Consider the following 13,482-nt stretch of genomic DNA (forward strand, 5'->3'; position numbering starts at 1 on the left):
CTGAAAGGGCTGTTTGAAGCCAGCAGCAGCCCTCTGAATTTTAAACATCGTGACTCATGAATAGGAAACCAAAGCTACTCCCCAGTGGCTTCAGATTTCCCCGAATGGTTAGCCAAGACTCAGCGCTGTTCTTTCAGTATTTCAACTGACTCGCAGCCCATTAGAAACACACAATTATTTCACATTCAGCTGAAAAATATAAGGATGCTGACATACTCTGAAACATGCAGCATGCCATGAATAAAAGATAAGGTTATTATAAATTAATTTCCATCTTGGATTGAAGAGAATAGCACTGTAACCCAACTCATTTTTTTTTTCTTTAATTAAACTGCTTTGTTCCATGAGCTTGTTCTAACTACACTTAACTGTCCTGATAGCAAAGCAGCATTTTCTGCCAAGAAATGATTCAGACAGAGAGCGAGGTACAGCCCGCGAGTCAGCTGCTCTGCCTGGTCTCAGGCTTGTGCTTCGCTCCAGGTTCCGCTTACTCCGGAAAGAGACGGCTGAAAGAGTTGATCTTGGAAAGTCACTTCAACATTCCAGACCTTGCCTCCTTCATCTGTAAATTGGGGACAGGGGGACCCATTAGTCTGTACATGAAACTGTGTCATAGGTGCATATGGTTGATTTAAGGCTTGCTAGAAGCCTGTGACCACGTGTAGGGAATGCTTATGTAGTTTTCTGTTGCCTCAGTAACCTGAGTACTGGTTTAACTTTCTCGTGCCGGAAGCAGGGCTCAGTCACCATGGACAGTTTCCGATTCTACACCACACCCAAACGGCAAGCCCGTGGCCGGAGATGATAACTCAGGGGCTTCTCTCCCACCTAGCAGACTGGCTGCCTGCTTTCCTGCCACTTCCTCCAAATGGACCATTCAGGAATTTCCTCGGGGACTTAAAGGGACCCACACTTTATGCCCATATGCTAGTTGCCACGTGATCTTCTCTCTCCCTGCCTGACTCTTTCTCGTGTGACCTGTGGACGGAGGACTGTCTTCCTGACTCATGGAGCCCTCCCTGCCCGGCCTCTGTGAGTACAAATCTTTGAGCTTGTTTCCTGTGATGGAAGGGTGTGGAATTTGTGCCTTCCGTCTGAAGAACCCGGGGCTGCCCACACCTGGTTTTCCCTGGGATGCTGGGAGAACACAAGGTTGACCTTCCAGCCTCAGAGCCATGGTCATGCAGGCAAAATGCAGAGGAGAGCCACAGGGCGTCTGCCGTTGTAAACAAGTTTCCTGTGTGAGGGGCTCCTGGTCATGGTGTGAACAACTGACATTAGGGTGTCTCCCAGGTAGAAGAAGTATCTGTGAAAACACACTGTAAACACCCATGCCCAGCTCCCCTTCCTTTCGTGTTGAAAAAGGTTGCTGCTACCTGCTCTGGCTCTGGAACCCCAGCTCAGCTGTGGGCTCTGAAAATACTATGAAACCACTTTCTTTCAGGGCTGATTTTGTAAGTGAGCAGAAATCTTGATTTCAAAGAGTAGGTCCTTGTGCCAAATTAATCTGAGGTGCTTTTGAGCCTAGAAACCCATAAACAAGAGGGATTATTTCCAATCCCTAACGGAAGCACCGAGGAGGATGCTCTATTTTCTTTTGCAACGGTTTTCACATCTGGTCATGACGAACCCGGCAGGGCAGGAGTGAAGGCAGCGCAGGTGTGAGGAATACCGGCACACCTGTGGCCGTGGCCCCTCGGAGGTGAGAGAGGGCAACGCCAGAAAATACCAACAAACAGAAACAAAGAATGCCACAACTGTGAAATAGCATAAGTTAAGCAAAGTACAGAGATGAGAATGAGTTTTATAACTCAGATATATCATTGCTAATATTTCGGTGTACAGTAACTACTTCTAGTCTTTTTCATACTCATATATATTGATAAATTAATGATGACTCTCTTGGTTTTAGTGACAGAAGACCTCGCTGAAGTACAGAGGGGGTTTCCTCGCTCAGGTGTCTGGGAAGGGTGGGTACGGAGCCGACCGTAGGCATGAGTGGAATCGTGTTTTGAACGTCTGCAGGGCTCTGTGGACTTTTTTTTGCTTTTGTGGCTCCCTGTGTGTGGGTTTCCTTTTTACACTCTGGTTTCTTCGTGTTGGAAGGCACACGGCCTAACTCCCGACCTTGGGCCACCTTCTCCCGCTCTCACTGTGCCTTAGCCACGATCACCTCCTTCTCTCAGCGTATTCACTTGCCAAGCTCGTTGCCACCTCATAACCCTGCCCAGAACACATCCTCCTAAGCCATCCGCATGGCTGATACCTCTGCACCTGCCAAGATCTCAATTCAAAGGCCCCCCACTGCAAAAGAATCAACTGCCAATCTTCCCTTCTTAGTTGTTTCCCATTTAGCACCAGGAGGATTTCCTTCAGAGAACTTGGAATGACTACCACCCTTCCCTTGTTGAAGTGCTATGACCCTCTTCCTCCTGACAGCAGGGCCCCCCATCTACCTTGTTAACCGTGGGAGCCCCAGTGCCTAGATGAGAAACTGCGACATAGTAAGTGCCCATCAACGTGTGTGCTGGGTGATTGGATGGGAAGAGAAGGGGAAGAGACTTTTTTTCTCCAACATAAGTCAAAATTTAAAAAGCCCTAGGAAATGATCTTACTTAGTTCAGAAGGGATCCTCAAGCCAATGACCTGGGGGCAGGCAGATGTGGTACTCTGGCACTGATAGAAACACGAAGCTGGAGGAAATATTTTTCAGGAGAAGGCGGATGTTGCTTTGACAGAGCCAACATTGGCACGCTTGGCTCCACCCACCTCTGCCCTAGGGCTGCTGTTCTAGCTGTGGCCTTGGCCTTCACCCTCTCCGCTCTCCCCAGGTATCTACCTGATAAATTCGTTCTTCAAGCTTTCCTCAAACTGCACCTTCCCAAGAAGGCCTCCACGATCCCCTTCTTTAGGACTGCAGCCTCCACCTCCTCCCCCTTCCTCCCCACACGCCCCCGCCTACCTCGGTTCTCTTCCCCACTCTGCCCCACAGCATCCTGCGTGTTCTACTACACTGTGCAAATTGCCTTTTTATTATGCTTATTTTCTCTTGCTCCTTACTTCTGCTAGAATACGAGCTTTAGAGAGGCAGGATCTTCATTCATAAATGTGTCACATGCACCCAGAGCAGTGCCTGGCACAACAAGGCAGTCAATAAGTCTTTGCTGAGTGAATAAATGAATGAATAAATGTGCATGCAAAGTCATCACTGGACAAATACTTATTTAGTATGTGTCAGGCGTTCATTTTGAATGATGAGGATACGGCAGTAAATAAGAAAGGTAAAATCCGTTTGCTCATTCGGGTCAGGGAGACAGGAAAAAAAGAGATAAATCTTTGATATTTTGGATACTGGAAAAAAAAAAAACCCACCAGGGCTAGTGAGACAGAGAATTCTTGGGATGTGACGACACCACGTCAGCTAGTAGGGGAAGTCTCTGGGAAGGCCTCTGTGACGTTGCAGCTGGGACCTAAGTGAAGGGACAGAGCTCCACAGACCTGCAGGGGGCTGTTCCAGGCTGCTGAGTCGCAGGTGCGAAGGACAGCGGCGGGAACAAGCTCGGCCGTGACTCACGGTGCAGAGGACAGTCAGGGGAGTGGTGGACGTGCGAGCTGGAGGTGATCAGCTTCAGGGCCAGACCAGGAGGGGCCCCGGAGGTCACAGGGAGGAGTTTGAACTTTATTCTAAGTTCAGTGGGAAGCCACGGAGGGGTTTCAGGCAGGAGTGGCATGATGGGGCTTATGCTCTGAGACATGCCTGCTGCAGTGTGGACGCTCTGTGGCAGGGCTGGGTGGATTTGGAGACAGGAGTTAGGGGGGTTGCTGCAGTTGTCCAGGTGGAGGCTGAGGGTGCCCTGGGCGAAAGCTTTTGCAGCGCAGAAGGTGAGAAGTGACTGGACTGGGGACATGTTTTGGAGATAGTGTAGGCAGAACTTACTGACAGTTTTAAAAAGAGATGTGAGAGAAAGTTACCAGTTATTCTTCTTACAGAGGATTTTTAAAAAGTCTGTATGTGGACAACCCACAGTTTACCTAAAACTCATCTAATTTCTGGAAACCTCAGTCATTTCCAAAAATTTACCTTATGGAGACTGCTTTGCTGAACATTCTTCTATAGAAATCTTTGTGAAACTCTTAGATTAGTTCTCTAGGACCATCTTCCTAGAAGTGGATTTGCTGGGTCACAGGGTAGAAACATTTTTAGTGTTCTTAGTACGTACTGTCAGATTATTTCCCAGAAATGTCAATTCCAATCATCAGTGTCTGAGAGAACCTATATGTACGTCCATCCTTTCGACACTGGGTAGTATTTAAATTTTTTTTCAACTTGATAGGATGACAATGGGATCACAACATTGGTTTAATTCATATATGCGTATATATTACTAGTGATGCTACATATTTTTTTCATGTTTATAAGTGATTTGAATTTCTTGTTTTGTGAAGTGTTTGTTCTTGACCTTTCTACTGGGCTATTCGTCTTTTTCCTTTTGATTACTGTAGTAGTTACGGCTCCTGCAGGCAAAAAGATGACACAACACACCTGCCCTTTTGAGGAACTATTTATAAGACTAAAGGAACTGTTTATAAAAGTGCAGATTGAAGAAACCTAAGAGAGAGTGTGTTATCCTGGGGTAGCAATGTTGGGTGGGTGCAGCTGGGCGGCTCCATGTCCATCCCTGAGGAGACACTCAGGAGGACCGGCTGCAGCACCTGGAGGAGGACAGAGCCCTCGGGGAAGGAATCCCACAGGACCTGCAACCCTCGGCTGAGGGCAGGGGGAGCCAAGGAATGAACAGCTGGGTCTCACCCTCTCCCCTCACCCGTGAGCTCCTGGTGCACCCCTTGGCCAAAGGTCCAGGAAGCTAGAGCGCAAAGGCAGCCCATCCATGCGGTCCACACACCCGTCTCCCAGGTCGGGGATAAAATAGCAGGAAAGGGCAGAGTGTGGGTGGGTCAAGGAGAGGAAGGGAGAGGAACAAACAGGAGATTTTCAGAACAATTCGTGAGAACTTTTTATATGAAAAGCATATTTACTTTTCCCCTATATGTTGCAAATTTCTTTTAAAATTTTGTTGATGGTATTTAGTGATCTATAGAAGTTTAAAGTTTTTATTTCATCACACTTAGTAATCCTTTTGTAAATGACATGGTCCTTTGTTTCTATGCTTAGAAAGACTGTTCGCATACATAAAAATTGATCTGAAAACTTACAAGAAGTTTTCTAGCTCTTTTACAGTTTCATTTCTTTCTTATTCTTAACTGTTTTATAAGGTAATTCTATTTTGTCCGTTTATTAAAAGGGTGCATACTTATTGTGGACTATTCAGCAAAGATAAAGATGAAAACAAGAATCATGATTTTACTATCCAGAGATAAAACATTATCTATGTCCTGGTGTGTTTCACTGAGTAACTTTCTTTTTCCTGTCTCTGTTAGTCTGTCATATATATATAATATATACATACACCCATACATTTATATGTATGCACGAACATGTGTAATGTTTACATATGTATGTATGCACACATATGTGTATATATACGGATACATATCAATCACTGTTTATGCTATTTTTGAACCTAGTTTTTCACTGAAAATGATATCTTAAACCTTTCTCATGTCAATTATTTTTGTAGAATATGATTTTCAATAAACAATGCACAATTTTCTCTCATTCAGATGTGCGTAATTTATTTAGTCAACTCCATATTGTTGAACGTTAAGGTTATTAAATCTTTAATAGTTGGTTAAATGATAGGAACTTTTAATGACACTAGAGACAAATATGCCAAAAATCAAATTGGAGTTCATTTATACTTGTATTTAACTTACAAGCAAATTGGAGGAACAGTGACATCTTTATAAAATTGAATCTTCTAATACACAAACTTGGTATATATATTTGTATATATATATACAAATATATTGTATATATATATATATATACACAATATATTGGTATATATATTTTTTCACATCTTTTTTATATTCTTCAACAAGGATGTGTAATTTTCTTCACAGTTTCAACAAATTTCTTTACACTTATTTGTACCTTATATTTTCGTTATTTTGAAAATATATTTCTTAACTGGCTATTGTGGATATTAGGAAAGCTATTGCATTTTGTAATTTATTTTATAATGGGCCCCTATCACCTTCCCTTTTGTTTGTTTTATTATATTTTTATAACATCTATGAATAATGATACGTTTGTGTGCTATTTCACAATATTTATGTAATTAATATTTTTTACTTATTATTGCATTGGCTAGGACTCTAAGACAAATTTTTTAATTCTATAGTAAAGGGGGTTATCACTGTACTTTTCCTATTTTAATGGCAATGCTTGTAGTGTGCCACCATTAGATGGAATGTTTTGCTCTTGGATTGCTAGCATCTACTGGCAAAATACTCAAATATCCTTTTATTCTGATTTTACTAAGAGTTGTAGTAAAAAATGGATGTTGAATTGTGTTAAATGCCATTTTGACATTTCTCAAGGTGACTATAGAGCTTTTCTCCTTTGATGTATGTTTGGGTATGGGTCTACAAATAGCCGTATATACTGAGTTAACCTTGCCAGTTGGTGGCATATTGTTTGACTAAATCGCTGCAGCCAATGACTAGTATTTTATGTAGATGTCTTACACCACTACTCATTAGTTAGATTAATCTGAAGTTTTATCTTCTTGTGATATATCTATCACTTTTAGTGTTGAGCTTATCACATAATGAAGACACTGAGAAGTCCCATAGGAAAGAAGTCTGTCCAACTCTGTTATCCTAGAATTCCCAATGTTATTTGACTATCAAGTCTATTTTTTCTATTACTTGTTAATGTTAAGCTAAAAGACAAATGATAGCCTGGGAAAAAACATTACAACGTATACAGCAAGGGATTAATGGCAACAATTTAATTTATAAAGAATAGCTATAAATTAATAAGAAAATGGGCAAAAAATCTGAAGAAATACTGGACAGAAGAAATCTAAATATTTGAAAAGATACCCAGTCTCATTAGAATGAAAACATTTCAAATTAAAATAAAAGTGAGAATTTTTTACCCATTTGAGAAAAATTTAGATGACTGGAAATATCTAAGGTTGGCAAGGATGTGGGAAGAGTAGTACTCATGACTATAAATAAGAACAGCCAATTTGGTTAGAAACTTGGCAGGATCTATTAAAAAAGGGCATATTATTTGTAGCGTCCTATTGTTTTCATAACAAATTATCACAAACTTAGTGACTCAAACCAATATGGACTTACTATCTTACCCTTTAGTCAGAAGTCCTAAAATCAAAGGGTTGGCAGGGCTGGTATCTTCTGGAGGCTTTCGTGGAGAATCTGTTCCCTGCTCTTTTCAGCTGCTAGAGGTCGTCCTCATTCCCTGCCTCATGGCCCCATCTCGCATCACCTTTTCTCCCTCTGCCTTTGTCATCACATCACTGTTACCTTCTTCTTTGACCTTCTCTCCCCTCATCTACGCACCCTTGTGATTAGATTTAGGGCCTGCCTGTATGCGTGCACACACACACACACACACACACACACCACAATTTCTTTATCCAGCAATCCTTTGATGGACACTTGGGTTGTTCCCCTATCTTGGCTATAGTGAATGATTGCAAATGATGCTGCAATAAACGTGGGAGTGTAGATATATCTCCGAGGTACTGATTTCATTTCCTATAGGTATATACCCAGAAAAGGGGTTGCTGGGTCATATGCTATTTCTATTTTAATGTTTTGAGGAGCCTCTATACTGTTTTCCATAATGGCTGTACCAATTTACATCCCCCCAACAGTACACAAGGGTTCCCTTTTCTCTACACCCTCACCAACACTTATTATTTTGTATAGGAAATTTGTGAAGAAAGGAGATTTTAAGTGCACTTACCAAACACACACACACACACACACACACACACACACACAAATATAACTATGTCAGGTGATGGACATATTAGTAGTAATACGACTGTAGTAATCATTTCATTATGTATATGTATATCAAAACATCATGTTATATACCTTAAATATATACAATAAAAAAGGAGGGAAAGTAAGTTGGCAATATCCATTTGTATTTAAGATATATTTTATATGTGCATTATTACAAATAAAAGTGCGTAGAAAAATTGCTGGAATAGATATACCCCAAATTATTACAGTTGTCTTTTGGGAGAGAACCGGGGCTGGAGTGGAAAATAAGGGTGGTTTATATTGACCCTGTATAATCTATACCATTTGAATTATTTTTAACAATAAAAATGCTATTACCTACGATTTATAAAAGAAAAAATAGTTCACTATAAAAAATGCATGTGGAATAAATAGAAAATTCCAAGTAACTTTGTGTGCATGGGGGGCAGGGAGGCTATAAAATTGCAAGATAAAACCATTCCTAAATTAAGGCAGAAAAACTTACATTGGATTTATTTCAGTTCATCTATAAAAACAAAATAAAACTGACAAAATGGAGACTTAAAATGTGCAGAGACTTACTCCCAAGCTCTGATTTACAGGCATTCTTTATGTATTAACTAAAGATTTCTTGTTAACTTTGAAAATGATGAGAACACAGGGAAATGATCTCTAAGTACCAGAGTTCTGTGAGTGCAGAAGGGTTTGAGGATAGTCCAGGAGTCCTCGGGTTCCTGAAGCAATACTTGTCCTTCCTACATGTGGTGCACTCTGGTCCAGTCTAGCCCGCCAATAAACCCAAATGCTGTCTGAGGCACATTAATTGGTCGCAACCTGTGGAGTATAAACGCTGGGCTACAGTTTGGCTTCTTAGTGATGCCACGGGACGGCTAATGGTCTTGCTCAACTCACCTTTAGAGCCTCTCCTCCACAGCACCTTCTGAGGCACCCACAGCTCGGACACACCACACCTGTTCATGCGTCCAGGTCTCTGCAATGACCGTTCCATCCTGGGATATTCTTTTCTACCACTTTCTCCATCTAGGAAAGTGCTCATCCTCGTAGTACTTGCTTAATGGGCTTTCTCTTCCCTGTTTCCTACCTGCCCAGGCAGTTAGCTGCACCTTCTGTGCTCTCGAGTCATTGAAAATTTTTAAGTTTGATTTCTGTTAATATAATACACACACATTGTTTGCAAACTCTAGTCGAGCTATACAGCTTGGAACAAAACTCATGTCCACTTCACCCCAACTCCAGCTCCCCAGAAGCCACCACTGACACAATCTCTTCCTTCATTGCCTCTAGATTTCACTCCTGATCAATAAGAAACGTGCTTATGCTGCTACTTTTTCCATTTTAGACATTATCAAGTGTCTTCCTACTAGAGGAAAGCACCTGTCATATTGCCTGGCACACAGTAGGCACTCATTAAAAATGAGTTTCACTTCCTTCGTGACAGTGGTATCTGGACTTCAAATCCAGTGCTATTTTCAAAATCCTATCCCATCACTTCTTGAGTTACGTGTCTATGTTTATTTCAGTCAATCAATCAATTAACCAACCAACAACTTAACCAAAAATATTTATGAGTGTTCACTTTGTTTCCAGTTGTGGAAACCGAAGTGATTACTGATTATAACAATATAAACAACAACATCAACAACAGATATTTACTGAGTAGCTACCATCTATTAGCCACCTTTCATACACTGTCATTTAATCCTTATAACAATGTGATGGGGACTATATTACTACTACTTTCAATTTACAGACAAGGAAACGCAGGCTCAGAGAAGACAAAATCATTCCCAGAGCCACACGGTTAGTGAACAGCGCAGCCAGTATTTGGACTCAGGTCATCTTTGGACACATAAAGCCTGTGTCAAAAGATCTTATGAAAAACATTAGTCTTCTTGGCAAGGAATAATCAGTGAACAAGATGCGAGGAGTGTATAAATAAAACGGTTCCATATTTTGTGTTCTGGAAATCAGAAAGAGAAGAGATTGATCTGGAATGTAAGTTTGGTTTTGAAATGTGGGTAGGATTTAGATGGAATATAATGAAAGGAGAAGGAGTCCTGGACGTTGAGGAGGGTGGGGACAGTTTGATCAAAGGCCTGCAGGTTGAAATCAACGCACTGTGAGGGCCGGGGAGGAGCCTGGCCTGGCTGTATGGGAAGGTTCAGAGGTGGTGGCGTGAGTGGGCCACGCCTCCAATTCCTGGCCTACCCCACAATATAGCAAGTTCCTAATGGAGAAATCCTGTGTTTTATGTTGAGGTAGAGGCCTGTTTAAGGGCTTTATTGGCCCTGGACATGCTTACTTTTAGGGGTTCTCCCACCCCACATCGTAAAATATAATAAAATACGCTCACATCTTGCATTAAATATAATTTTTATATAATCATAAGTAACAAGATTTTACAATATACCTAGTTTAATCTCAGTTTTGCTGAAGTCCTAAGCCAATAGATGCTGCCTTCCAAAGTGTGAGCTGTATGATGATTATGCAGAACTAATTTAAAGAAGTTTTCAGAATATTTTACTTTTGACTTTTAAACCCTTCACCCTCATTGGGGATATAAACGAGTGAGGAAGTTGGAGATGAAGAGGGAACTTTCAGCGAGAATTGTTGGTGAGTCCCACCCACTCTGCCTTTAAGGGAGGATGTGGGGTAGCTACTCCCTTCGGGCTTTAAGGAGACTGATCAGTGAGTTTCGTATGTTTCCCCTGCAGTTTGAGCGACATAGTAGATGGGGGTCTAACTCACATGCCAGAAATATAGAATGTGTAAGAGTAGCTGGCTAGCCCCCAGACAGCAGAGCTAGGGAGAGAATGCTGCCTTGGATGGCCAACACTCTCAGAGCTTGTTTGGGGAAAGGAGAGACAGATGTCCCCAGTGGACCAGAGGTAAGCCACTTGCATGGCTGAGCTGCCATAGGTTGTCTTAGATTCTGCCCAAGTGGTTCATCTGAAGGGGGTAAGGGAATTGCTAGACTCTCCAGAGAAGGAGGAGAAAGCAATCTGTAAGGGTGAGATCCCCAAAGACTGGTGGGGGGTCTCCAAAAAACCTACATGGTTATCCCAATAGAAAACAGGTCAGCTTTTGGCCCAACTCTGATGCCAACTCATAGTGACATGAATCTGACTGCCCCCCTTTTTTTCCCTTCCACCCTTGCCTCTCAACCACAGCTATCCAAATGGGAAAGATGGTTAACCATGAAAAATGAGAAAAGAAAGAAGTGGCTATCCACCTGCCCTCCCTCTCTTCCTCTCAGAGTAAAGTTAAAGAGAACCAAAATAAAATGGCCCCATGCATGCATCTCAAGTCATGCTTGTTCCACCACGTTATGTATTTGAGTTGAATCTAGTGGACACACAGTTATATTGCTGCCACTTGATTGAATACTTACTACCTTTGATTTTGTAGATTTTTAAAAAAATATATTTAGAAGCCAGCACCTCATTTTCGTCTTATATCTCACACATTTAAGATAAGGGCTTTAAACAGCTCATGTGTCCTATAGAACCTAATGGGCAAATGGCCCTGGGTTAACATAGCAGGAATGTCTCTGGGATTGGATTATGCAGATGTGAGTTCAAGTCCCGGCTCTAATGTTTAAGTCTGTGACTCAGGGCAAGTCAGTCCTCCTCTCTGGGTCTTGGTTTTCTCATCTGTGAAGTGAGGAGGTTAGACTAGTTGACCTTTCATGTACTGGTTGGTTCTAAGAGTCACATCTCCGGGATTTTATTGGCACCTAATGGAACCTAACAGATAGTTAAAATGAACATTTGTTTGCTTAATGAATAAACCAGTGACAGCTGGGGCCCACCCTAACCCCTCCCCATCTGGCCCTGGCATCTCTGAGGAACACCAGGGGCTGGGCGATCTCTGGGCTGTCCATCCCTGGGGTGAGCAGTCGCGGCCAGCTGTCCTCCTACCTTGTTGAGGGTGTTGAGAGCAGCCTGAGCTGCCGTGAGTGCCGGCTCGGCCTTGGCCAGGTCTTCCTCGCAGTCCTTCTGCTTCTGCTCCACCTCCAGCATCATGAGGGCCACCCTCTGCTCCTCCTCGTCCGCGAGGGCTTTCTCTCTGCTCACCTTATCCGTTTCCACGCCCACCACCTGGATCAGTTTGTCTGCGTCTTCATTCTTCTGCTTCAGCTCCACTTCCTGGGCCGCCAGCTTGGCCTTCAGAGCATCCACCTGCATCAGAGAAGCCGGGGCTTATCAGGAGCAATGACCAGAGAGACGGCGGGCAGAGCCCTGGGGCCCAAGTCTGCAGAGCAGAACAGATGACGACTCCTGGTGCCAAGGCACAAAGCTATGTTCTCAGGTGGGACCAAGCTCCCTGCCCTGGGAAAGGAAAGGGACACTGGACATCTCCTCTCCGCAGTAAAAGTGCTGAAATATTCCAAACAACACCTGCCTCAGCCTTTCTTCTTGATGCCCAAATGACCTGGGCTACTTCTCGCTGACGCTAGTGCCTATGTCTTATAGAATTTCTTGTGCCTAACATAACACTTTTTATATGGCAGGCCCTTAATAAAGATCAGTCACTGCTTAATTAAAATTGGCCAATGTGGAGTGGGCCGAGGATTTAGCAAGATGAAAAAACGGAATGTCTACTTTGTACACTGAGAGTGTGAATACAGAAATGGACATATATAAAAATAGAACTCTGACCCACGCCTGCAGCAACCTGCCCAGGAGACTGGCCCACTATCTACAATAGCCCAGGAAGCGAGCCTGCTGTAAGCCAGACTCATAGGGAGTAGACTATCCCTCGTAACAACCCAGCTGACAGACAGTAACTCCTACAGCAATTGGCCCCAAATGGCCAGGACTCAACTGATAATGAGCAACTTCCTTAATTTGTTATCCCTGCTTCCAACTTTAGACCAACCAGAGAAATCCAAACATGCTCCTGTAAGCAATCACATGGGATGCCCAACTCTAGTGAGCCTGTCACCACTTCCCCACGCGGACGGCCTCCAGGCAGGGCACACCTGAAGGCTCCCCCTTCTTCACTACAAAGCTTTCCTTTCCGGTTTCTTGCCTGCTTTTGAGTATCGCTAAACACAAGTGATGGTGGCTGACTCCCTTGCAAGCTCTGAATAAGTAGCCTTTGATTGTTCTCATTTTGTTGTCTTCATTTATTTACACAATTTTTACTAGAAATAGATGACCAGATCAAGTGGAACAACAAAAATCCCAAGGGCCCAGGCCAGCTGAATCCCCCATCCAGCCTCTCAAGTCACCTGTCGTCTGCAGGTGGTAATGAAGTGATGGGAACATCAGCACCTGGGAAACTGTTTATTTGTCTCATGCGCTGGAGAGAGAAGAATGATTTTCTATCTTCAGATCAGCAGAGCACGGTGATTCTCAGAGTGTGCTCTGTGGAACCACAGCATAAGCATCACTGTGGAACTGGTCAGAAATGTAAATTCCTAGGCCCTAGTCCAGAGATACTGAATCAGAAGCTCTGGGGCAGGGCCCAGCAATCTGATACTGGTGCCTGTCTAGGTTTGAGAACTGCTGGCCTAGGGGAATGGAC

The 13,482-nt window shown here is 43.1% G+C and overlaps 1 protein-coding gene across 2 annotated transcripts in view; it reads right to left on the reverse strand.

Moving 5' to 3' along the window:
- The window catches only part of DNAH9 (dynein axonemal heavy chain 9), a 313,352-nt gene that overhangs the window by 88,715 nt on the left and 211,155 nt on the right, over window positions 1-13,482 (reverse strand). For both annotated transcript variants that reach the window (XM_045527160.1, XM_045527159.1), the window contains one exon: window positions 11,871-12,131. In XM_045527160.1, coding sequence (XP_045383116.1) covers window positions 11,871-12,131 — 261 coding nt within the window. The remainder of the gene's footprint in view (window positions 1-11,870; window positions 12,132-13,482) is intronic.

The sequence above is a fragment of the Lemur catta genome, chromosome 15 (assembly GCF_020740605.2).
Source record: "Lemur catta isolate mLemCat1 chromosome 15, mLemCat1.pri, whole genome shotgun sequence".
In the NCBI taxonomy this organism is placed as follows: Eukaryota; Metazoa; Chordata; class Mammalia; order Primates; family Lemuridae; genus Lemur; species Lemur catta.